The 24,715-nt window shown below is 39.2% G+C and overlaps 1 protein-coding gene across 3 annotated transcripts; it reads left to right on the top strand.

Moving 5' to 3' along the window:
* Positions 1-11,195: 11,195 nt before the first annotated feature.
* Positions 11,196-24,485, top strand: LOC127299542 (ubiquitin C-terminal hydrolase 12). Of its 3 annotated transcripts, none has more exons than XM_051329509.2 (32): positions 11,196-11,418; positions 11,552-11,627; positions 11,759-11,909; positions 12,015-12,172; positions 13,199-13,464; positions 13,547-13,765; positions 13,832-13,940; positions 14,027-14,142; positions 14,460-14,558; positions 15,881-15,990; positions 16,287-16,361; positions 16,943-17,021; positions 17,415-17,561; positions 17,648-17,728; positions 17,837-17,956; positions 18,119-18,241; positions 18,964-19,041; positions 19,155-19,243; positions 19,323-19,431; positions 19,787-19,855; positions 19,940-20,050; positions 20,504-20,559; positions 20,646-20,823; positions 20,936-21,037; positions 21,115-21,186; positions 21,297-21,362; positions 21,533-21,598; positions 21,681-21,764; positions 21,877-21,990; positions 22,928-23,002; positions 23,079-23,165; positions 23,899-24,485. In XM_051329509.2, exons 1-32 carry the CDS (start codon positions 11,389-11,391, stop codon positions 23,938-23,940), a joined length of 3,357 nt encoding a protein of 1,118 aa, XP_051185469.1. In that variant the 5' UTR covers positions 11,196-11,388; the 3' UTR covers positions 23,941-24,485. The 3 variants fall into 3 exon arrangements, with proteins under 3 accessions (XP_051185469.1, XP_051185468.1, XP_051185467.1); XM_051329508.2 differs by having other exon boundaries at positions 11,197-11,418; positions 11,555-11,627; positions 21,874-21,990; XM_051329507.2 differs by having other exon boundaries at positions 11,197-11,418; positions 21,874-21,990.
* Positions 24,486-24,715: the final 230 nt, after the last annotated feature.

Below are 24,715 nucleotides of genomic sequence, written 5' to 3'. Positions count from 1 at the left end.
CGGAGAGGGGATTCATCTCCCGGAGGACTCTTCATCGCCATGATCGCCTCCGGAGTGATGAGTGAGTAGTTCACCCCTGGACTATGGGTCCATAGCAGTAGCTAGATGGTCGTCTTCTCCTAATTGTGCTTCATTGTTGGATCTTGTGAGCTGCCTAACATGATCAAGATCATCTATCTGTAATACTATATGTTGTGTTTGTCGGGATCCGATGGATAGAGAATACTATGTTATGGTGATTATCAATCTATTGTTTATGTGTTGTTTATGATCTTGCATGCTCTCCGTTATTAGTAGAGGCTCTGGCCAAGTTTTTTCTCTTAACTCCAAGAGGGAGTATTTATGCTCGATAGTGGGTTCATGCCTTCATTGACAACTGGGACAATGTGAGAAAGTTCTAAGGTTGTGATGTCTCGTTGCCACTAGGGATAAAACATTGATTCTATGTCTAAGGATGTAGTTGTCGATTACATTACGCACCATACTTAATGCAATTGTCTGTTGCTTTGCAACTTAATACTGAATGGGGTTCGGATGATAACCTGAAGGTGGACTTTTTAGGCATAGATGTAGTTGGATGGCGGTCTATGTACTTTGTCGTAATGCCCGGATTAAATCTCACTATATTTATCATATCATGTATATGCATTGTTATGCCCTTCTCTATTTGTCAATTGCCCGACTGTAATTTGTTCACCCAACATGCTTTTATCTTATGGGAGAGACACCTCTAGTGAACTGTGGACCCCGGTCCTATTCTTTACATAGCATACAATCTACTGCAATACTTGTTTTACTGTTTTCTTGCAAACAATCATCTTCCACACAATACGGTTAATCCTTTGTTACAGCAAGCCGGTGAGATTGACAACCTCATCAAGCTTTCGTTGGGGCAAAGTACTTGGATTGTCTTGTGCGAGTTCCACGTTGGCGCTTAGGAATCCCCATTGTTGCGCCGCATCACATTTCGCCACCATCAACCTTCAACGTGCTTCTTGGCTCCTCCTGGTTCGATAAACCTTGGTTTCTTTCTGAGGGAAAACTTGCTGCTGTGCGCATCATACCTTCCTCTTGGGGTTCCCAACGAACGTGTGAGTTACACGCCATCAAGCTCTTTTTTCTGGGCGCTCGTTGCCGGAGATCAAGACACGCTGCAAGGGGAGTCTCCACTTCTCAATCTCTTTACTTTGTTTTTGTCTTGCTTTATTTACTACTTTGTTTGCTGCACGTAAACAAAACACACAAAAATTAGTTGCTAGTTTTACTTTATTTACTGTCTTGCTCTCTATATCAAAAACACAAAAAAATTTAGTTACTTGTCCTTACTTTATTTGCCTAGTTTACTTTATTGCTACTAAAATGAGTAATCCTGAAGTTGAAGTTCGTTCTTTTAAGCAACAAGGTGGAGAAAGTTTTAAAGATGCTTGATACAGAATTAGTAATGCTCATCATAGGTGCATTAAGAAACACTCCACCACTATCCTTCTTAGGAACTTTTATGTTGGTTTATCTAGTTGGAATAGGTATGTTCTTGATGCTCTTTCGGGAGGTAATTTCCTAGGTACTCCCGCCTTAGAAGCTAGTTGCATCATTGAGAGCCTAGTTGGAATACCACCTGTTAATGAAGTTAAAATTGAAATCTCTCTTGAGGATGTTATGAAAAAATTGGAAACCATAGAGAAAAATTTTCCAAGTATTGAAACTAAATTGGAAATGTTATTGGATAAAACTGATGAACTTGATAAATCCCTAGGAGGAATTGATGAAAGAATTAGTGTCCTAGGAACTTGTGTTGTTCACGATAATCAAACCAATAGGATTGATGAACTTGAAAAGGCTATGGGAACCTTGGGTTCAACCTTTTCTTCTCTCAAGTATAATGAGAAAGCTTATGTGGGTAAAGAGCAAAAATTTATGTATGTCTCTAAAGTGCCTAAACAAAAGAATTATTATAGGCCTAAAATTGCTAAAACCCCTAGCACCACCATAGAAAATTTAGATAATGGAGCACCTAAAGTACCCTCTGCAACAAGTTGTGTTTGCATGAAAAATAATGATGTTGATGCTTCTACTCTCGATGTTACTTGATTTGCACTTTCTGCGCCTAGCTGAAAGGCGTTAAAGAAAAGCGCTTATGGGAGACAACCCATGTTTTTACTACAGTACTTTGTTTTATATTTGAGTCTTGGAAGTTGTTTACTACTGTAGCAACCTCTCCTTATCATGTTTTTGTGCCAAGTAAAGTTTCTATGTCAAAGTTGATGTTATATTTGGGATCGCTGCGCAAAAACAGCATTGCTGTCTGTCACGAATCTGGGCACAAGTCTCTGTAGAAAATTCGAAAAAATCTGCCAATTTACGAGCGTGATCCTCAGATATGTACGCAACTTTCATTAGTTTTGAGTTTTTCCATTTGAGCAAGTCTGGTGCCACTTCAAAATTCGTCTTTACGGACTGTTCTGTTTTTGACAGATTCTGCCTTTTATTTCGCATTGCCTCTTTTGCTATGTTGGATGAATTTCTTTGATCCATTAATGTCCAGTAGCTTTATGCAATGTCCAGAAGTGTAAAGAATGATTGTGTCACCTCTGAATATGTGAATTATTAATTGTGCACTAACCCTCTAATGAGTTTGCTTGAAGTTTGGTGTGAAGGAAGTTTTCAAGGGTCAAGAGAGGAGTATGATATACTATGATCAAGAGGAGTGAAAGCTCTAAGCTTGGTGATGCCCCCGTGGTTCACCCCTGCATATTTTAAGAAGACTCAAGCGTCTAAGCTTGGGGATGCCCAAGGCATCCCCTTCTTAATCGACAACATCATCAGGTTCTTCCCCTGAAACTATATTTTTATTCAATCACATCTTGTGTTCTTTACTTGGAGCGTCGGTTTGTTTTTGTTTTTGTTTTTGTTTGAATAAAATGGATCCTAGCATTCACTTTGTGGGAGAGAGACACGCTCCGCTGTTGCATATGGACAAATATGTCCTTAGGCTTTACTCATAATGTTCAAGGCGAAGTTTCTTCTTCGTTAAATTGTTATATGGTTGCAATTGGAAAAAGCTACATGTAGTAATTCTAAAATGTCTTGGATAATGTGATACTTGGCAATTGTTGTGCTCATGTTTAAGCTCTTGCATCATATGCTTTGCACCCATTAATGAAGAAATACATAGAGCTTGCTAAAATTTGATTTGCATATTTGGTCTCTCTAAGGTCTAGATAATATCTAGTATTGAGTTTTGAACAACAAGGAAGACGGTGTAGAGTCTTATAATGTTTACAATATGTCTTTTATGTGAGTTTTGCTGCACCGGTTCATCCTTGAGTTTGCTTCAAATAACCTTGCTAGCCTAAACCTTGTATCGAGAGGGAATACTTCTCATGCATCCAAAATCCTTGAGCCAACTACTATGCCATTTGTGTCCACCATACCTACCTACTACATGGTATTTCTCCGCCATTCCAAAGTAAATTGCTTGAGTGCTACCTTTAAAATTCCATCATTCACCTTTGCAATATATAGCTCATGGGACAAAATAGCCTTAAAAACTATCGTAGTATTGAATATGTACTTATGCACTTTATCTTTTATTAAGTTGCTTGTTGTGCGATAACCATGCTTCTGGGGAACGCCATCAACTATTGTTGAATATCATGTGAGTTGCTATGCATGTCCGTCTTGTCTGAAGGATCTATCACCTTAATGATTGGAGCATGCAAATTGTTAGAGAAGAACATTGGGCCGCTAACTAAAGCCATGAATCATGGTTGAAGTTTCAGTTTTGGACATATATCCTCAATCTCATATGAGAATAATAATTGTTGCTACATGCTTATGCATTTAAGAGGAGTCCATTATCTGTTGTCCATGTTGTCCCGGTATGGATGTCTAAGTTGAGAATAATCAAAAGCGAGAAATCCAAAATGCGAGCTTTCTCCTTAGACCTTTGTACAGGCGGCATGGAGGTACCCCTTTGTGACACTTGGTTGAAACATGGCATTGCGAAGATCCGGTAGTCCAAGCTAAGTAGGACAAGGTGCGGGCACTATTAGTACACTATGCATGAGGCTTGCAACTTGTAAGATATAATTTACATAACTCATATGCTTTATTACTACCGTTGACAAAATTGTTTCATGTTTTCAAAATAAAAGCTCTAGCACAAATACAGCAATCGATGCTTTCCTCTTTGAAGGACCATTCTTTTACTTTTATTGTTGAGTCAGTTTACCTATCTCCCTCCACCTTAAGAAGCAAACACTTGTGTGAACTGTGCATTGATTCCTACATACTTGCATATTGCACTTGTTATATTACTTTATGTTGACAATATCCATGAGATATACATGTTATAAGTTGAAAGCAACCGCTGAAACTTAATCTTCCTTTGTGTTGCTTCAATACCTTTACTTTGATTTATTGCTTTATGAGTTAACTCTTATGCAAGACTTATTGATGCTTGTCTTGAAGTACTATTCATGAAAAGTCTTTGCTTTATGATTCACTTGTTTACTCATGTCATTACCATTGTTTTGATCGCTGCATCCATTACATATGTTTACAAATAGTATGATCAAGATTATGATGGCATGTCACTTCAGAAATTATCTTTGTTATCGTTTTACCTGCTCGGGACGAAGCAACTAAGCTTGGGGATGCCGATACGTATCCAACGTATCGATAATTTCTTATGTTCCATGCTACTTTATTGATGATACCTACATGTTTTATGCACATTATATGTCGTATTTACGCATTTTATGGAACTAACCTATTAACAAGATGCCGAAGAGCCAGTTGCTGTTTTCTGCTGTTTTTGGTTTCAGAAATCCTAGTAAGGAAATATTCTCGGAATTGGACGAAATCACCGCCCAGGGTCCTATTTTTGCACGAAGCTTCCAGAAGACCGAAGGGGAGTCGAAGTGGGGCCACGAGGTGGCCAGGTGATAGGGCGGCGCGGCCCAGGCCCTGGCCGCGCCACCCTGTCCCCTAGGCCCCTCGTGCCGCCTCTTGACCTGCCCTTTCGCCTACTTATAGCCTCCGTCGCGAAACCCCCAGTACCGAGAGCCACGATACGGGAAACCTTCCAGAGACGCCGCCACCGCGAATCCCATCTCGGGGGATTCAGGAGATCGCCTCCGGCACCCTGCCGGAGAGGGGATTCATCTCCCGGAGGACTCTTCATCGCCATGATCGCCTCCGGAGTGATGAGTGAGTAGTTCACCCCTGGACTATGGGTCCATAGCAGTAGCTAGATGGTCGTCTTCTCCTAATTGTGCTTCATTGTTGGATCTTGTGAGCTGCCTAACATGATCAAGATCATCTATCTGTAATACTATATGTTGTGTTTGTCGGGATCCGATGGATAGAGAATACTATGTTATGGTGATTATCAATCTATTGTTTATGTGTTGTTTATGATCTTGCATGCTCTCCGTTATTAGTAGAGGCTCTGGCCAAGTTTTTGCTCTTAACTCCAAGAGGGAGTATTTATGCTCGATAGTGGGTTCATGCCTTCATTGACACTGGGACAAGTGAGAAAGTTCTAAGGTTGTGATGTGCTGTTGCCACTAGGGATAAAACATTGATTCTATGTCTAAGGATGTAGTTGTCGATTACATTACGCACCATACTTAATGCAATTGTCTGTTGCTTTGCAACTTAATACTGAATGGGGTTCGGATGATAACCTGAAGGTGGACTTTTTAGGCATAGATGCAGTTGGATGGCGGTCTATGTACTTTGTCGTAATGCCCGGATTAAATCTCACTATATTTATCATATCATGTATATGCATTGTTATGCCCTTCTCTATTTGTCAATTGCCCGACTGTAATTTGTTCACCCAACATGCTTTTATCTTATGGGAGAGACACCTCTAGTGAACTGTGGACCCCGGTCCTATTCTTTACATAGCATACAATCTACTGCAATACTTGTTTTACTGTTTTCTTGCAAACAATCATCTTCCACACAATACGGTTAATCCTTTGTTACAGCAAGCCGGTGAGATTGACAACCTCACTGTTTCGTTGGGGCAAAGTACTTGGGTTGTGTTGTGCAGGTTCCACGTTGGCGCCGGAATCCCTGTTGTTGCGCCGCATCACATTTCGCCACCATCAACCTTCAACGTGCTTCTTGGCTCCTCCTGGTTCGATAAACCTTGGTTTCTTTCGGAGGGAAAACTTGCTGCTGTGCGCATCATACCTTCCTCTTGGGGTTCCCAACGAACGTGTGAGTTACACGCCATCAGATATGAAGATGCAAAATAATAACATGAGTAAGATACGCTTTCATATGGACATCACGTCCTAACATAGAGATGATGCAACACATCTCTCTTATACTTCACAAGAAATGGAATACTCCATGCAATCTTGTATTAAGAATTAACAGAGCACAACCATAAGTACTTTGACATGATGTTTGAATATCAAATATGCTACCTTAAACAAACAAGATTATCACTTTTTTCACGTGACAAACATAGCACATGCATTCACTTTATCCCTAGTGAGGTAGCAAAAGAAAAGGCAAAACCATAATAGATCATGAATTTGTTGTCACTATTCAATCACTAAAACCATGCTACTCCATCTAATACACACATCACCCCACACACACTCTTGCATAGATGTTAGATCATAACAAATACTTAAGAATGGGGTACACGATATGCATCTATCAATACATATTACACATGATACGATCAGATCTCAGAGCACAATATCATAGAATAAGGATCCACCACATAGGTATTACAAATATGACCATAATCATGTAGGGCAGCTCATATGGCACTAAGAACTATGAAGAACATGAGAGAAATAGATCAAGTTACCGCCACAAACTCGTAGTCCAGAGGTGGACTACTCACCCTTAATCATGGTGATGATGACGATGAAGACGTTGGAGAAAGTGGATATACCCTCTGTTGTGGCCTCCATTTTCATGTTACCGTGTTTGTGCGGCGCTCTCCTCCCGAGAACTCTCCAGGGCCATATATTAGTGATTTTTAGATGAAAAAACGTCGGTGGGCGAAAGAATCAGGTCAATTGGACGATCGACGACCGAAAAAGCATGGGTGGCGACCCCTACATGTGTGGGCACACCACCTGCACTCTTTTGGGCCTCAGGCCCATCCAGACCACCTCCAAAGCTCCAGGGTGCTTCTCCGATGAAAAAGTGACGCTCCAAAAATCTCAGATCAATTTGACTCCGTATAGGTCTCTGAAAGTGAAAAATACACAAAACAGAGAATTCCTGTTCTGCAAAGGTATAAACCAAATAAAGAGGATTATTGGTAAATCCTCATGAATCAATGTAAAACATGTTATTATCATCATCATATATATTGCAAATATGTAGAAATTCAATATGATAAAGGACAAAGTTATTGTGTGCATTTTACATGCATCACTAGTGAGATGTTGGTTGGTCAACTAAAGATACTATCAACCGACTTATATGCTTCAACGACGAGGTTCACCATTTAAAAGACTGGACCGTCACACAGACATCAACCTTCATATTGTAAAGACACGTATGAATATTATTCATCATTGAATATGTGTCAAGTTTGCAATAACAAGCATAACGGGATACATATACTTTTATTCAAAGCTACTATCTCTCAATAAAGTATAAGTAGTATTCCTCAATAATATCTCGTTTGCATCATATATAGCAAGGAGAACACAAAGATAGTAAATATCTAATGTCACTTTCCCAAGTATTGATGAAACTATGCACAAGTATTTGCTATCATTAAATTCCATACATCAACTTTTATAATCTAAATGGGTAAAACTTGGTACCTTATTTTAGAAACCGGAGAGTAACCTGAAAAGAAACTACCTTGCAACACCAAGCATGCATAGAAACAAACTAAAGACAATCAACAACAAATAAAACACATGGTCCCCGCAAACATTCAAAAGGGATCATGAAGATAAAACTAGAACACGAGTTTGAAATGATTTACTTGAGATATTTGAAAGAAGTGGTGGATGCATGGGCATCCCCAAACTTATGATCTTGCTACTTCTTGTCATCTACTTCTTCCTCTTCATATAATGTTACTCATCTCAAAAAATAAATATTTTTTTATCTTCATGATACCCTACAAAATGGTTAGTTCTCCATACAAATGATATGATAATTTCTACCAAGATGGAAAATATAGTAATTATTGGGAAACCATTTTATTCAAGAAGCTAACATATATAGAAAGGAAACACTCTTTTTATGTTGTTTTAGTGTAGGAAGAGTTTTAATGATATAGACTTTACAATGGTTCCATCGGCATGAACAACACATGCTCAAGGTCGACCCCAACTTATCCATTGCTCATTCTTGTCATTTACTCTTCCATAGTTTATTTTTATTTTTATTAAGACTTATAAACTAATTACTATGTAATAATAAGTAAAGTTATTTTACAATTTAATAAGGACATAAAGGTGTGCTCAAATTAAAATTTATTTGAAAGCATATGGAGCACACCACAAGATTTGAAACCATTAACTTTTAAGTATAAATCTCTGCCTGTACATTGACATTTTATATATGAATAAATAACATCAACTTAGTGGTAGCTAATGCATATAATGATAAGTAACTTGCATTTTAAATAACATGGAAACATAAAGAGAGCTCTTATCTCTTCCTCTTTTATAATATTTGCAAGCATCAAAAGTATACTCAACAACATAGTTGTGAATAGAATCACCACATAAAGACAAATCATCTAACGAGCTTATGGTATCATCTATTTCTTACACATCACCATGATCCTCCCATAGATTAGATTAATTTATATCACATAGAGTATTATCATCGATCAATTGTATAAGAAGGGGTGTTCATAGGAGTTTGTGTGTTACAATTGTTGGGAGTTGGAGATGGGTAGCTACTCCTTTCTTCCTCCACTTGTTCTTCTTTATCCTCTTCTTGGGGTTGCATGGGCATCCCCAAGCTTATGCTTTTACCATCCTCCTTTTTTTGTTCTTCCTTGGCAATCTCAACATAGTTTCCTGCATTCAAAACATTAGTACACAAGGGAATATTCAAGCTTCTACCATATTTGTCTAGCATATCTTTCATATATTTGCGAGACTCACGATAAATCTTCATAGAATCTTTCATTATCTAATTTTTTATGATTTTAATTTTATATGCAAGGTACTGAAAGTAAACTAGCAATGTAAGCAAGAATAGAAGTCTAGCTCTACGCTTCCTGCCAGAAAAGTATCTTCATAACCCCCAAGTGCATGGGATCACCGCAGTACAATTCGATAAGTATTTGAGTGTCAAACCCACGAGGGGTTGAAGGTAAACTATCTATTCTCTAAAGCACTATAACCCACTTATATGTCCTTCTATGCAAAGCTAGGATCTACAATGTTTGTATATGTGAAGAGGTTTCTACTATAAAACTACAAATGCTAATAAATAAAATGCAAGAAGTAAAACTAATAGAAGATAAATAAAGTGATATGAAGTGGACAAAGAGAAAGTAACTCAAGGGAGTAAGTGTTCTGGCAAATTGCTATTTCGTTTGTGTGGTTGACAAAGTATCTTGATAACCCCCAAGTGCAGGGGATCACCGCAGTACAATTCGATAAGTATTTGAATGTCGAACCCACGAGGAGTTGAAGGTAAACTATCTATTCTCTAAACCCCTATAGCCCACTTATATGTCTTTCTATGCAAAGCTAGGATCTATAGTGTGTGTATATGTGAAGAGATGTCTACTATAAAACTATAAATGCTGAAAAATAAAATGCAAGAAGTAAAACTAATGGAAGATAAGTAAAGTGATATGAAGTGGAGAAAGAGGAAGTAACTCAAGGGAGTGAAGCTTAGTACAATTTTTTAATTGTTTCTTCTAGAGAGGAGCCATAGATAGGTGCATCCATAAACATGACCAAATAGCATACCTGCCAAATCTTGATGGATGCTTGTACATGAATTCGAGCTGACGGAGTGAAGCACCAAATCATCTGAAGAATAGAACATCATGAAGTAACAACATACTAAAGCGTAAGAAATCAGGCCCTTGAGTAACTTGGAAGGTATCTCGGGGAAGGTATCTCAGGGAAATTGGAATAGTAAAATGCTGAAACTGGGGAAGGTCGAGAAGAGAAACCAAGGCTGACATGCTGATCCTAATAGGCATGCGTACTGTTGAGGAGAATGATGGGGGTGGAGCGACTCAAAATACAGCAAGGTATTTAAAGGCAAGCAACAATTAATTCGCTTCCTTCATTAGCCAAGCCCCGTTTAGTTTCTTTTACATCAATACCCCGTTCAGTTTCTTGTGGGCTAAGCAGGAAGAAAATAAAAACAGGGGAGATCGGTTATTGGAAGAGGAAACGATGGGTTGGCACGGAGAGGATTAAAATCATATGTAAAAAAATAAGAGAAAATTATGCAGGGTGTACCTCATGACGTTGCTACTATTTACTATCTTACAAATACTTGCTAGTTAGTAAGACTTTAATTACCATTTTATTGCTGAGTTGGAGGAGATTCTCTCAAAAATATCATAATGTTTTCAGAGATTTTGATGAGGTGGTAGATTGATGGTGTAAGGCTTGCATGACTTGGCAAGTTATGATTGATCAAGAATGTTTGATGAGGTGAATAGGCTCACGACTCGTCGGAGTTGTGGGGCGTGCCTTCCCCTCGCCGGAGGCCGTGTGACGGCGGCTCCGGTTGTTGAAGATCTCGATGGAGGTGGTGATATTGACCAAGCCGGCGTCGTTCGTGGTGCAGGATGGAGGCTCTCTGGAGCCGAGGACCGTCGACTTCCCGTCCGCGGAGGGGCTCCTCCCAGTCCAAGCTTTGAGTGGAGGAGTGGCGGCGGCGTTTCGCCGGCGGAGCGTGTTGCGCTGCGAAGAAGAAGCTGGGATCCAGAAGGGCTTATCTGTATTTTTTCTTTGTTCTGGGTTTTTCTGTAAGAAACTTGGTTTAATATTATCAGTTTCCATTTGCGCAAAAACAAATAGGCTGCATAGTCACCTATTAAAAATAGAAAAATTTCCATAGTCACTATGTGTCGAGACTTTGCCCGAGGTGAGCTCTAGCAGAAGCAGGCCTATGGAGGGAGCTTCGGCTCAAGCCCAAGACCATGAGAGGATGACGTGAGAAGTGAGAAATTGTCATCTCCTCCCTGCTGGACCCCGGAAATCCCCGAAGCGCCCCTCCACACCGGACCATCCCCACCGTCTCCATTTCCCCACGCTACGCACCCTCGCAATCCTCCTCCGCCTCACGCACTCCGCCGTTCGCCGCCGCCGCCGCCGCCGGGTCGCGCGCGGCCAGCCACCCTTCCCCTGGATCGCTTCCTCACCCCCGGCCACCGCCGCCAGCGACGACGGCTCCATGACTATGATGACCCCTCCACCTCTCGAGGTACGTGCCCTACCTCCCCACTCGCCCGATCTCCCCGGCTCTTCGCGCCCCACTGCTTCGTCCCGATCAAAGGTCTCATCTTTTTGCACGGGTTTACGCGCACCGCCGGATCTGACCCCTGCGCCCTTCGCAGCAGCAGCAGGAGGACGAAGAGATGCTCGTGCCGCACCAGGAGCTCCCCGCCGCCGACGCCGCGCAGCCAATGGAAGGTGAGACTGAGTGCCACGCGATTTTCTCCCTTCTGCCTTTCTGTCTGAGTTGACGGGTCTCTCGCATTTCGAGCTTTTGCTGATCTTGCACGCCTGTTTGTTGTCGGTGGTGCTCTTGTTGCTACTGCTAGTGGTGGCCCAGACGGAGCCTGTGAATACGGCGGAGAGCCAGCCACCCGAGGACCCGCAGACGTCCCGCTTCACCTGGACGATCGAGAACTTCACCAGGCTCAACGGCAAGAAGCACTACTCGGATGTGTTTGTCGTTGGTGGATTTAAATGGTGAGTTTTGGTCATTTTGATTCTCCGTGGAAAAAAAAAGAAGTCTAATGTGGGAGTTTGTTGTTGGATGTGGAAGCCCCAAGTTAATGATGGTTTTGAATGTAGGCGTGTGCTGATTTTCCCTAAGGGAAATAATGTGGAGAACCTTTCCATGTACTTGGATGTTGCCGACTCGGGGAACCTCCCCTATGGGTGGAGTCGCTACGCTCACTTCAGCTTGGCCATTGTAAACCAGATCCATCAGAAGTTCACCACACGGAAAGGTATCTCTTTTTCTTGGATTAATGTTGTAATGGAAGTGTCTTAAGAACGCCATCCATCATGGAAGCTCCATCTGTCAGTGAATCCTGTTAGGATTCTGTGCACCTACTGCTGCATGCAAGTTGTTGGCAGTGCAACTGAAGATGTACATAATGCATGCCTAGGTTATCGGGAAATACATAGTGGGTAGATAGTGCCCCATTGGTAGACATAATGTACTAGATAACATTGCAGCGCTTATTTTCCCTTTTGGTGAGGCGGGGCTCATTCTTGTAGATCAAGATATAACACATGTAGCACATGCAATGCAGATATCTTTTTTTTTTTGCAAAGTTTAAATATGAACCTTCTTTCAGCGTCTACTTCTACGTTTAAGGGACATACACATTGTGTATCTGGGAATCGGATGTTCTCAGCTGTGCATCTCTTTTTGTTTTGCACTTCTTGGCAACTTGTATACCTAGAGTATCAGCTCTCAACTCTGAGCGTATTTTTTCTTTGTTGGTTCTTGGTCGATGGTCAACATTGTTGGAGTAATTTATTTACTCTGTTGACTCCTAGTTCATTTTTATATATCTATGGCACCAGTGGTGCTGAAATTGTTACATATACAGCTAAACAGTTCTTATCTAGGAATTAGTTTCTGGGACTTTTCTTAGGTTATCTGTAAATCATAAATCACATCGGCAGTCGATCGTTTTCTTTCTTTTGAGAAACTAAGTTGATAATTTTTTGTAAAGCACATTAGATTATATTCTATCACGAGCAGATAAATCCTTTATATTTTCGTTTATTATTTTACAACTTCTTTGGTCATTATTGTTGCTTGAAGCCTGAACCTTCAGTTAGTTTTATTCCTCATGAACTTGATTGTGACCTCATGCTTCCAAAGACTCCTTGGTCTTGCTATTTTTCTGCGTGCAGCTAGTGAACTTTTGTTGTAGCACTGCTTCATTCACATTTGAATTTTCCAATATTTCTGCAAAATTTCCCTGGTTGAGGCTGTACGCTGGTCCCATGTTTTGCAGATACTCAACATCAGTTTAATGCACGTGAGAGTGACTGGGGCTTTACATCGTTTATGCCTTTGAGTGAGCTGTATGACCCAAGTAGGGGCTATATTGTGAATGATACTGTTGTTGTTGAGGCTGAGGTTGCTGTTCGCAAAATGGTTGACTATTGGACTTACGACTCAAAAAAGGAAACAGGTTACGTTGGTCTCAAGAATCAGGGTGCTACCTGTTATATGAACTCTCTTCTGCAAACTCTGTACCATATACCATACTTCCGGAAGGTGTGAAACCTTTCTTTGTTCTACCGTACATGCATTGTTGTGAGTCTGAATTTTGAACTAATTAATTGAAATTTTCTCTTAGGCTGTATATCACATGCCAACTACTGAGAATGACATGCCGTCTGGGAGTATTCCTTTAGCCCTGCAGAGCCTTTTTTACAAGCTCCAGTATAGTGACAACAGCGTAGCTACGAAAGAGTTGACTAAATCTTTTGGATGGGACACTTATGATTCTTTCATGCAACATGATGTGCAGGAGCTCAACAGAGTTCTCTGCGAGAAACTTGAAGACAAGATGAAGGTGAATGTTATATAAACAAATTGTCTCTATGCTAGTTATTTGTTATTAATTTTTCTTTCTCCCCAGGGAACTGTTGTGGAAGGAACAATTGAACAACTATTTGAAGGCCACCACATTAATTACATCGAGTGCATTAATGTTGACTATAAATCTAACAGAAAAGAGTCCTTTTATGGTAGGACCTGTCATTCGGATTGTGTTTGCATTGAATGTCCTATATCTATCTATTGTATAATAGTTACCTATGTTTTGGCCTTGCAGATCTACAACTTGATGTCAAAGGTTGTCGTGATGTTTATGCATCATTTGATAAATATGTCGAAGTGGAGCGTCTAGAGGGTGATAACAAATATCAGGCGGAACAACATGGCTTACAGGTGCCCACAACTCATTGTCTAATCATGGTTTTGAACATGAATCTTATTATATTTTATTATCTTTATTGGTAAATATTGGAAATATTAAGTTTGTAATTACTTGCATTGGTTAATAACTTAATACACACGGTACTTAGAAGTAATTTCGGAGAACAAAAATGTTGATTACCTGCTACTCAGAGATTCAGGAAAGCTGCACCTGCATCCATGGATCCGTTCTTTTCTAGTTAATGAAGGAAATTGGTGTAATAGTTATACTTCTCTGATCTTTCTGTTTTTTGCTCGGCACCTCAACTCCAGTCTCAATCTGTTTCCAGGATGCAAAAAAGGGTGTTCTCTTTCTTGATTTCCCTCCTGTTTTGCAACTTCAACTGAAGCGTTTTGAATATGATTACATGCGGGATACAATGGTTAAGGTCGGTGCTATGCTATTACCCTCTTTCACCTTTCAATTGGCAATTTTTCTAGAACTTATTTTTTGTGGGCGACAATTTTTATGAGGATTGACCTCTCTGAAGCAGATACTGTACAAATAATTGTTATTCATAAAATTGTTGGTGTGCATTTGGATATAATATGGATGTTTGTGTATTAGACTGATGAAACACAGAACATGGTTCCGATTTGAGATTCTGTTTCATGACCTGTTACGATCTACAGACTTCTGTTATGGTTTTACCAGTTTACCTGCTGATTGGCAAAAATGGCATAATGATATGTCTGTTGTTTCTAGAACTTGCATTAGGTGCTTTCTTGACAGTAAGTTTTGAGCAACATGACCATTTTTGCGCAAGTAATCAAGGACACCTGTTGCACTATTTTGGGGCTACCAAACCTATTTCTGCACTGCTAAGATTGATCATCTACTTTGTAATTACATCAAACTAAGCTTAATGTGCCAGCTTTGCTAGAATCGTCATGAGCATTCTTTTTGCACAATCAGGTAGTTGCCTCAGGGAAGTAGGCAAGTGCTAAACACACCTTACCACTCCACTGTTTTGCTTCAAAATTATGCACATTGGTATAAAAATGATTCTGATGGTTTACTTAGGTTGATGCTGGTAGAGTACCCTGCTATTTCGGTAAGCATTTTAGAGATACTTAGATATCTTTCTGGTTCAAAGTAACCATCACAGTTCACACCCCATCCTCTAGTCTTGTGTATGAGCATTTCCTGATTTGGATAGACAAAGACGAATGTAGAAACTGGTTCTACTAGCTTGAGTCCTAGCATGGCATGACCTATATGCTGTAACACACTAATACATCCAGCTTGCTCTTTCATCCTTGCTTTCTAGATATTCAAATGAAGTACTTGTTTTGTTTTGACATTTTTCTCATGCCAACGGGGTCATCTAAACACTTGTCAAAATGTACATGATATAAGGAGATTTAAATTTATAATTGTTATCCCGAGTACAGCCACATCAACTCAAAGAGCTGATCATTTTAAATCCATTTAATGTGAGATCCATGCAATCTGAAAACTATCTTTCAGGCTGTATGAAATTACCGATGAGTTCTTTACCCATTTTGTTCCCTTTGTTCCCTTTGATTACGAGTTCTCTCTGATTAAGCGTTATCTGTTTTTGTTCATTCAGTTCTCTGTTGTTTCTGTTTTGCTTTCCCTAGCAATTAACATTGAGAGTAATGTTTCTCTTATTTCCACGTCTAGAAGTATTAGAAAAGATGCTTCTAAAATCTAAATTGCTAATCAAAGTAACACCTACTTCTGTAGATTAATGACCGTTATGAGTTCCCGCTACAACTTGATCTTGATAGGGATGATGGAAAATATCTTACTCCAGATGCTGATAGAAGTATCAGAAACCTGTACACTCTTCACAGGTAATTGGTTATATCTGACATTTTGGTGTACTCTGTGTTGTCCAGTCATATCTCTGAATGGTTAATACTTGAGACAACATCCATGAACAAGACTCTTGTATGTAAATAAAAACAACACTTTTCAGTGCAAACCAGTTTGAAATGGTACTTTGGAAATTTGCCTTTTCTCTTCTTAGTCACTGTTCCATACGAGAATAAATATTAATATTATGATAAGTCTCAGATAAACGTGATCTGTATTGTGTTGGTGCTAATGTTGGTGTTGGTGCTAATGTTGGTCATATGCTTTTATGCAGTGTTCTTGTTCATAGTGGAGGAGTACATGGCGGTCACTACTATGCTTTCATACGACCTACACTCTCAGACCAGTGGTGCGTCTTATATTTTGAGTTCTTTGTCCTTGCATCTCAGTACTTAAACCATAGGAGAGGACCTTTTCGGGCACTGTTTTGTTCCTGCTTCTGTGCATCACCAAACAGTGGTTGTGTAATTACATTGGCAGAGTGTGCAGCATGCGCCCTCGTAATATTATTCATAAAAAAATAAATTGGGTCGTAATATCCTGTGTTTGCCGATAAATGGATCATGACGATGTGAAGTTCTTTGAGAACATTAATCCCAGCACTTCTACTCCATTCATTCTGTTAATTGGCCCCAAGTTCACCAACTTCTCTCGAAATTTACAGCTCAAGGTCAAGGGGATTTACCCCGTCTGTCCTGATTCTGTAATTGGCTTGTGAATTTGTGATAGAAATATTTGCTTGGAGTCTGCTAAATAGCTTGCTTGCACAATAAGAACGTGTTTAACCAGCTGCGATACCAAACCAATTTGTATTTTTTTTTGCACACCATAATGTTTCCTCTCTGATTACTATACACATGATGACCTGAAAGCAATTCAGCAAAGGTTACGTGAGGTGATTTTTTGTGGTTGCATGTTGTGTCTATTCAGGTATAAATTTGATGACGAGCGAGTAACAAAAGAAGATACTAAAAAAGCGCTTGAAGAGCAGTATGGGGGCGAAGAAGAGGTAAGTTTTTTGCTTAACAACTACTCCATTCCTAGATATAAGCCATATATTTTTTGGCACGAAAATAAAAGAACACACATTGAGAGAAAGTTACACCATGTTTCGGCAGGATTAACGCTAGACAATTGACGTGGGGTAATAAAGGACTTCGCATAAGATAAGGAAATGTAATCAAATCCCTAAAAATATTGTTCATACAAGTGGTGCAACGTAATACACCTTATATTATGATTTTTTTTCTCAAAAAACTAGATGGCTTATATCTAGAAACGGAGGGAGTATTTATTCAGTATACAACCTGTTGATTGTATTGATTTCACATTTACACTCATCTTCTATATCACTATATGTATGACACCCTCCTCTCTGTCTTTCTTCTTTTCGATGGAACAGTTGCCTCAAATTAACCCTGGTTTCAATAATACCCCATTTAAGTTCACAAAGTATTCAAACGCCTACATGCTTGTATATATTCGTGAAAGTGACAAGGAGAAAATAATGTGTAATGTTGATGAGAAGGACATTGCTGAGCATTTGAGGGTGAGTCATTATATTCTCCTCTCTTCCTATTTAATATGTTGTACTTCTTTTGCAGATAGTGAATCAGTTTAACTGTGCTTTTGCAGATAAGGTTGAAGAAAGAACAAGAAGAGAAAGAACATAAGAAGAAGGAAAAGGCTGAAGCTCACCTCTACACCATCATAAAGGTCTGGTCAATTATTAGTCTCAGGCTCTCAGCCATACCAGTTAGTTCTCCTGGTGCACTCCTTTCAGTAGTGCTCTATTTGCAATATTAAATAAATAAATGAACCTAGGTTGCACGAGATGAAGATTTGAAGGAGCAGATTGGGAAGAATATATATTTTGATCTGGTGGACCATGAAAAAGTCCGTAGCTTCCGTATACAGAAGCAGTTGCCCTTTACTTCATTCAAGGTAATATTTGGAAAGCATAACTCAGAGTTCAAGGTTTAAATGTGAACTTCAACAAGAGTTCAAGATTGGAAAATGGTCCTTTTTTACGTTGTTCTGCAATCTACAATCAGTTACTCTTCCATTTGAATTAACTTTTGATTGCCGAATGTGCTCTTTTAATAGGAGGAAGTTGCAAAGGAATATGGCATTCCTGTACAGTCTCAGCGCTTCTGGTTGTGGGCTAAGAGGCAAAATCATACATACCGGCCCAATCGTCCGCTAGCCCCTCATGAAGAAGCGCAATCAGTGAGTCGTCAACTTTTTTTGAACGATCATACTTGTACCTTTTCAAGTATTTTAATGAATGGAAAACTATTCGGTTGGTTTTATTTGAGTTCTCATCTTGAACTCCTGATTGGTTCAGTTTAAGTTTTATTTGCTTGATCTTTCCCTCTTCATTTTCCTGGCCTCTTTTGCTGGTATATGAATGTGAAATAGTTGATCTGATAGTTGTATTAGTTGCATGTACACACATACGCTACAAATGAATGGTAATTTAAATGGATTTTTTTTTTGTAACGGTTTTTGAAAATTGAAAGCGTAAGTGGAAAGTTGTATACTTCTTGAACTCGTAAGAGCTGTTTGTGGATACCTCCAGGTACATATATTCTGGATCATTGGTCTATTTGATCTCATAACCCATCAGTTGAGTTGAATTAATAAACTTAGATGTTAGTGAAGTAAGTTATTATGATTTTTTAGGGGAAAATATTATGATGTGTTGCTCCTATTTTGCTGCTCTTTGTACTTTCCTCCTACCACATTTCACACCTATGCTAGTGCCAAAAATAAATAAAAATAACACCTATGCTGGAGCAGTTTGCACGGGCCTTCAGGTCTGTTTAAGCTGAAGTTGGTGGATAGTGTTTTAGCCTTTTCACTTTTTGTTCTATTTTGCTTATGTGTTCATTTATTATCATAATATATTAATATTTATTACATCTTATTACTTATCTTGTACTGTACAGGTGGGGCAACTTAGGGAGGTCTCAAACAAGGCACACAACGCTGAGCTGAAGCTATTTCTAGAAGTAGAAGTAGGATTGGTAATCTTATAAACCGATTGCAGTTCAATGTTTCTTTTGTGGACATAATTTTCTTTCTATTGTGTCATTAAATTGGAGATGCTTTGACTATGTCTTATTGTTAACATGTGTAGGATTTGCGCCCAATTCGTCCTCCTGAGAAGAGCAAGGAAGATATTTTACTCTTCTTCAAATTTTATAATCCTGAAAAAGAAGAGCTTCGGTATATCTCATAAGTTTGTGTCAAGCATCCTCTTTTTGATACAGTAGACTTAGACACTGACATCATTTTTGTTATATAGTTTTATTGGTAGGCTTTTTGTTAAGGCTTTGGGAAAGCCGTCTGATATCCTGGCAATATTGAATGAAATGGCTGGATTTTCCACAAATGAAGAAATTGAGCTCTATGAGGTGAGTGCAGTATTCAGTTTTTTTATGACTACCATTGGGTTTCATATCCATAGGAATGGCTGTTTTTTACGTTGGCTTGCCAAGCCTATCACAACCCTCCTTTACCCGGGCTTGAGACCGGCTATTCCTTAAAAGGCACCGGCGGGGGTTGTTCAGTTCTTTATGACTATGCTTTTATTTCTCTTGACCACCCAAAGCTTCGTAAGTTGTGTTCTTGTACTCATGTAGTTTTGTGCAGGTGGTTAATTGTTCAGTCCTGCATGATGGTTAATGTTCATGTAGCATACAATATGCACTTCATAGTACTGATCTTCCCAACATGAATATTCTGAGTTTATGCATTGTTATGCTGCAGGAAATTAAGTTCGAGCCAAATGTGATGTGTGAACATATTGATAAGAAACTTACTTTCCGTTCTAGTCAGGTTTGGGAAACTTTCAGATACAAACTTTATTTAGGCCTGTTTATAAAAGACGACTATCAATTTCATGCATTTTTCATGTTGTAGCTTGAAGATGGGGACATAGTCTGTTTCCAAAAGCTTTCTGTACCAGATGGTGATACTCAAGTGCGCTATCCAGATGTTCCTTCTTTCTTGGAGTATGTTCATAATAGGCAGGTATACTCAGATAGATACACATCAAGTGTTGTATTTTCAACTTGGATCACGGTTTTGTACCACTCTACTGTAGCATTATGAACTATTTATCTCATGCATCCGATATGGTGTTTTTATCTCTATACAGTCATTTATTTGCTTGGGTAAGGGTTTGGTGTTCATGGTAAACTGGAATCTCCAACTCCTGGTACCAAAACAGTCAGAACAGTAGTTTTGGAGAACCTATAGAGTATAGATCTTAGGGTGTTTTCATGGCTCTGTACAATTATTACTTAGATATTTTGCTATAGTATGATATTTCCATTAGGTTGCACATAAACAGGATTGCTTTATTCTTACCTTGTTTGTTGTTAATTACGTCACAGATATGCAATGCATAGCTTTTAATTTCTGTTTGCAACTAAGCCTGTACTGTTACTGTAATAAATAGTTTCTTTTTTCTTGGTACTATAGGTCGTGCACTTCCGCTGTCTGGAGAAACCAAAGGAGGATGAGTTTTGTTTGGAATTGTGAGGAATTGCAAATCACTCTTAATTGATACTTAATTATTTCTTTTTAGTCAACTTGCAAACATATAATTGTCTTCTTCACTTAGGTCGAAGCTTAATACTTATGATGATGTTGTTGAGAGAGTTGCACGTCAGCTTGGATTGGACGATCCATCAAAAATTCGGCTTACATCTCACAATTGCTATTCTCAACAACCTAAACCACAGCCCATCAGATATCGTGGAGTAGAGCATCTATTGGATATGCTTGTACATTATAATCAGGTTAGTTTGTTCTTTCCTTTCTTTATTCAACTGGGAGCATTTTGTTATTTAAAAGATGTAACATTATCCCGATAGTTCATATTTGTACTAATATTCATCCTTCCGTTCACAGACTTCTGACATACTGTATTATGAAGTTCTCGACATTCCACTGCCAGAATTGCAGTGTTTGAAAACACTTAAAGTTGCATTTCACCATGCAACAAAAGACGAGGTTTGTCTGCTACATGGTATATGTTCTTATTCCATCATTGTTGCTGAAGTATGTCATTAATGCACACGATTTGCCAGGTTGTGATTCATAGCATCAGACTTCCAAAAAATAGCACCATCAGTGATGTGATCACCGACTTGAAAACCAAGGTGATCACTCATTTACCATTTCGGATTATTCAGTATGTTTTTTCTTTTGTTCAGAATCCCTTCTATCTTGGTGTTGTAAGTGTATACAATCTTCATCTTATACCCAACAGGTTGAACTATCCAATCCTGACGCTGAGCTCCGCTTGCTTGAAGTTTTCTATCACAAAATTTATAAGGTTTGTGCATGTTTATTTGCAGAATGTGATAGTTCACATTATGCACAGTGCTTATGTTACTGTACATCCTTCCGACCTTGATTTTCTCGATGTTTGTCTCCCTTCAAATTTAGCATTCTATATACTGTATTTGGCATCACCCACAATAATTTAGATTTTGTATGCTGCAGATATTTCCACTTCAAGAAAAGATAGAGAATATAAATGATCAGTACTGGACGCTACGTGCTGAGGAGGTATTTGACATTGGATCTGTTTTGGTTGATGATGTTTGATGTCATTTGTCTTACATTATATTGCTTCTACCAATTTAATTAGATTCCAGAGGAGGAGAAGAATCTCGCTCCACATGATCGGTTGATTCACGTCTATCATTTCATGAAAGATCCTAATCAGAACCAGGTACCACACTTTTTACCTTGTTAGGTACTAGTCTAAGGTGAATTTCTTGGAAGAGTAAGTATTGATCTTCTTATCCAATATAATCTGAGAATACGGTCATGACCAACAGCAGATTCAGAATTTCGGAGATCCTTTTTTGCTGGTCATCCATGATGGTGAGACTGCTGCAGAGATAATGGACCGTGTGCAGAAAAAACTCCGGGTTCCTGATGAAGAGTTCTCCAAGGTAATCCATACTTACAAATCCTAATAATACATTTAGAATGGACTGTTTTGCCCGCAAAAGAACTGGGTCTTACACTGAAATGGGTTAGGTTTTTATTATACAGAAGTGTTTGTGGTGTCTTGTCACAAAGTACGAATATGCCTTTTTCCACTGCATTGTTCCGTCCCAACTTTGTTTTCATGTGGTCATCTGTTGTTGATCCGGGTGTATGGAAGCGGAGGGTATGGGGGAGTTGGGGTCGGAACATAGAGGGTCACATGGTTCGCTATTTGACGAATGGCTGGGCTCATCCCCATCCAACTATCAAGGCTCACAGCTCCTGGGCCAAAATTTTAGTGTATTGATCGATGCAAAATTATATGCTAGGTCCTTTATTTACTGGACCAGCTATGGACTGTGGACATACAACTACCAATACCACTTCTTTCGTACTATTATGACATTATATAACAAACTAATACACTGGACACTTTGCTGAACTAGTCAGCCAAACTGACTCACTGCAGGCCATGACTCTTCTTTGTAGATTAGCCAATCAGGGGTAAAATAGCTACTAGGATTTGATACACCCCACTTATTTGAATATTGTTGCATATATTGTCGCCGTTATCTCTAATTCTTGGCTCTGACACTTGGAGGGGGACATTAACACAGGTAGACTAGGGACGAGGGTATTGGAATAAAATTCTCTGAAATATAAGCACTAGATAATCTGTTTTTAGAGGAGAAACTTGGTCCGTAGGTTAAGTTATTGAGCCGCACACAGTCGTTCTTTCCTGACTATAGTTTTTACTTGGAATTGATTAAGAGGTGCACGTATTATTACCATATACTTTCACTGTCGCCTCCCCCATCATGCATGGTACCATTTCCGTAGCAAATATAAACTTGTCCTCTGCTAACATGTATTTCTCACTCACAAATACTTATTGATCAGTGGAAGCTTGCATTCATCTCCATGAATCGTCCAGAATACCTCCAGGATATTGATGTTGTATCTGCACGTTTTCAGGCAAGTACTTGTTTTCAGAATTTAGGCCTGTCTAGATCTGTGTTCACATGATGATGTTTTTCTTCTTATCTTACAGAGGAGAGATGTGTACGGAGCTTGGGAACAATACCTTGGCTTGGAGCACACTGACACTACACCAAAAAGGTCTTACACCGCCAATCAGGTAGGCAGTGCTGGCTTATCATGTAAACCAAGTACAGTTGACGTGTTTTTGGATTCTCTCTGTGAAGCATGCATATATAACCAAAACAGGATGTAGAAAAAACAGGATGGTATTTTCAGTATACCATTTTGGTGTTTTTTAAACCAATTTTTTTATTTCATATTACACTGGCATTAAGGTTATGATTTTAATCAGTACGAAACGGCCTCTTTCTGGTCTTGTATATTCTTTTACCAGTATGGGCTGCCACACCATAGGTGTTGGGTAGTTAATCATCGACAAACGGCCATAGCTCATCCATTTTTATCCCTGGATGTATCATGCAAGCTATTGTGTGATATCTTAAAACATCTACCTGCAAAGTTTTTATAGTCTGTTCCTACTCCAGTAAACTTGTGGCTCTCCTTTTTCCCCCTTCTATTGCCAAAACCGATAGGTTTGATGAATGATGCTTAGTGTTCTTGAGTCTGCCTTCATTATTACTTAGAAGGCTAGCCACACATGTTACACGAGCTCAAGCGCGCACTTAAAATCTACTTGTAAATATTATTTTATAAGGAATATTATTTTATTATGTGACGTTCATAATAAGAGAGCAGGTGGACGGGCTGAGGGTAATTTTCTCCTTGCATAGATAAAGTTAGAACTTAGAAGGTAGGGTGACTGACAATTTTTTGAATTTACACGAGCTACTTTGCCGACTTATCTTTGCTTGGTGGTTTGGGCTGTGCAGAACCGACACACGTATGAGAAGCCCGTGAAGATTTATAATTGAGAAATCCTCCATCTCGGCTACAAAGCCCCAGATGAAGGCCTGATCGGAGCTAGCATTCCAAAGAGGCCAAGTGACCTCAACAGAAGAAAATGACGGTCAAATATATGGCCATTTGTGTGCGGAGGCCTATATTACTTGCTACATGTTGACACCGTTGGTGATGTGGTTGATGGAAGGATATTCTTTGAGGCTTTCTCCTTTGCTTGCTCCTGTCAATGAAGCAAGTGTGCTGATCTCGTTGTCCCGAGTGTGATAGCCCCCGCTAGGATAGATGTTGCTTCATTTGTGTAGTGCAAAGCTGGTACATAAGAAAAAGATTTTGTAGGGGCATGTATACATGGTTATAGCTGAGACTGGTTGCTTTATTTGCCGCTCCCATCAGAATAATGGGATAGATTGTGTAATGAAGCCTGGTGCTGGTTTCGATTTTTTTTGTGTCTTGAGAAATGTAAGGCAATAGCTGCTGCAGATAGTATAGTCTAGTGAGTTTCAGCGCAACCTGTGTTTCTGGCATTGAATTCAACCTAGCAGCTGCTGATGATACTACATACGAGCTATTTTTCTATCGCCTTGAAGAATGGGAAGCAAGTATTTATTTTGACCCATATCTTTATTTTTAAGACCATTTATGATCCAGTAGCCTTTTTGGCTGCGTAAGCTGCAACTTGAAAGGTACATGTTCATCATCAGGTGAATGCTAATAAAGGTACCAGGTACAGTGTCTGTCTAATGAAGATAATTTCAATCTGAGAAATGCTGAAAGTACCTTTCTTTT

This window comes from Lolium perenne, chromosome 5 (assembly GCF_019359855.2).
Source record: "Lolium perenne isolate Kyuss_39 chromosome 5, Kyuss_2.0, whole genome shotgun sequence".
In the NCBI taxonomy this organism is placed as follows: domain Eukaryota; kingdom Viridiplantae; phylum Streptophyta; class Magnoliopsida; order Poales; family Poaceae; genus Lolium; species Lolium perenne.
This window is presented reverse-complemented; position numbering and strand designations above follow the sequence as displayed.

Coding starts and splice junctions, on each gene's coding strand:
- LOC127299542 (XM_051329507.2), top strand. CDS start 11,389: ATGACTATGATGACCCCTCCACCTCTCGAG. Junction 21,765..21,873: donor AAGATCCTAATCAGAACCAG/GTACCACACTTT, acceptor CATGACCAACAG/CAGATTCAGAATTTCGGAGA. Junction 23,166..23,898: donor GGTCTTACACCGCCAATCAG/GTAGGCAGTGCT, acceptor TGGGCTGTGCAG/AACCGACACACGTATGAGAA.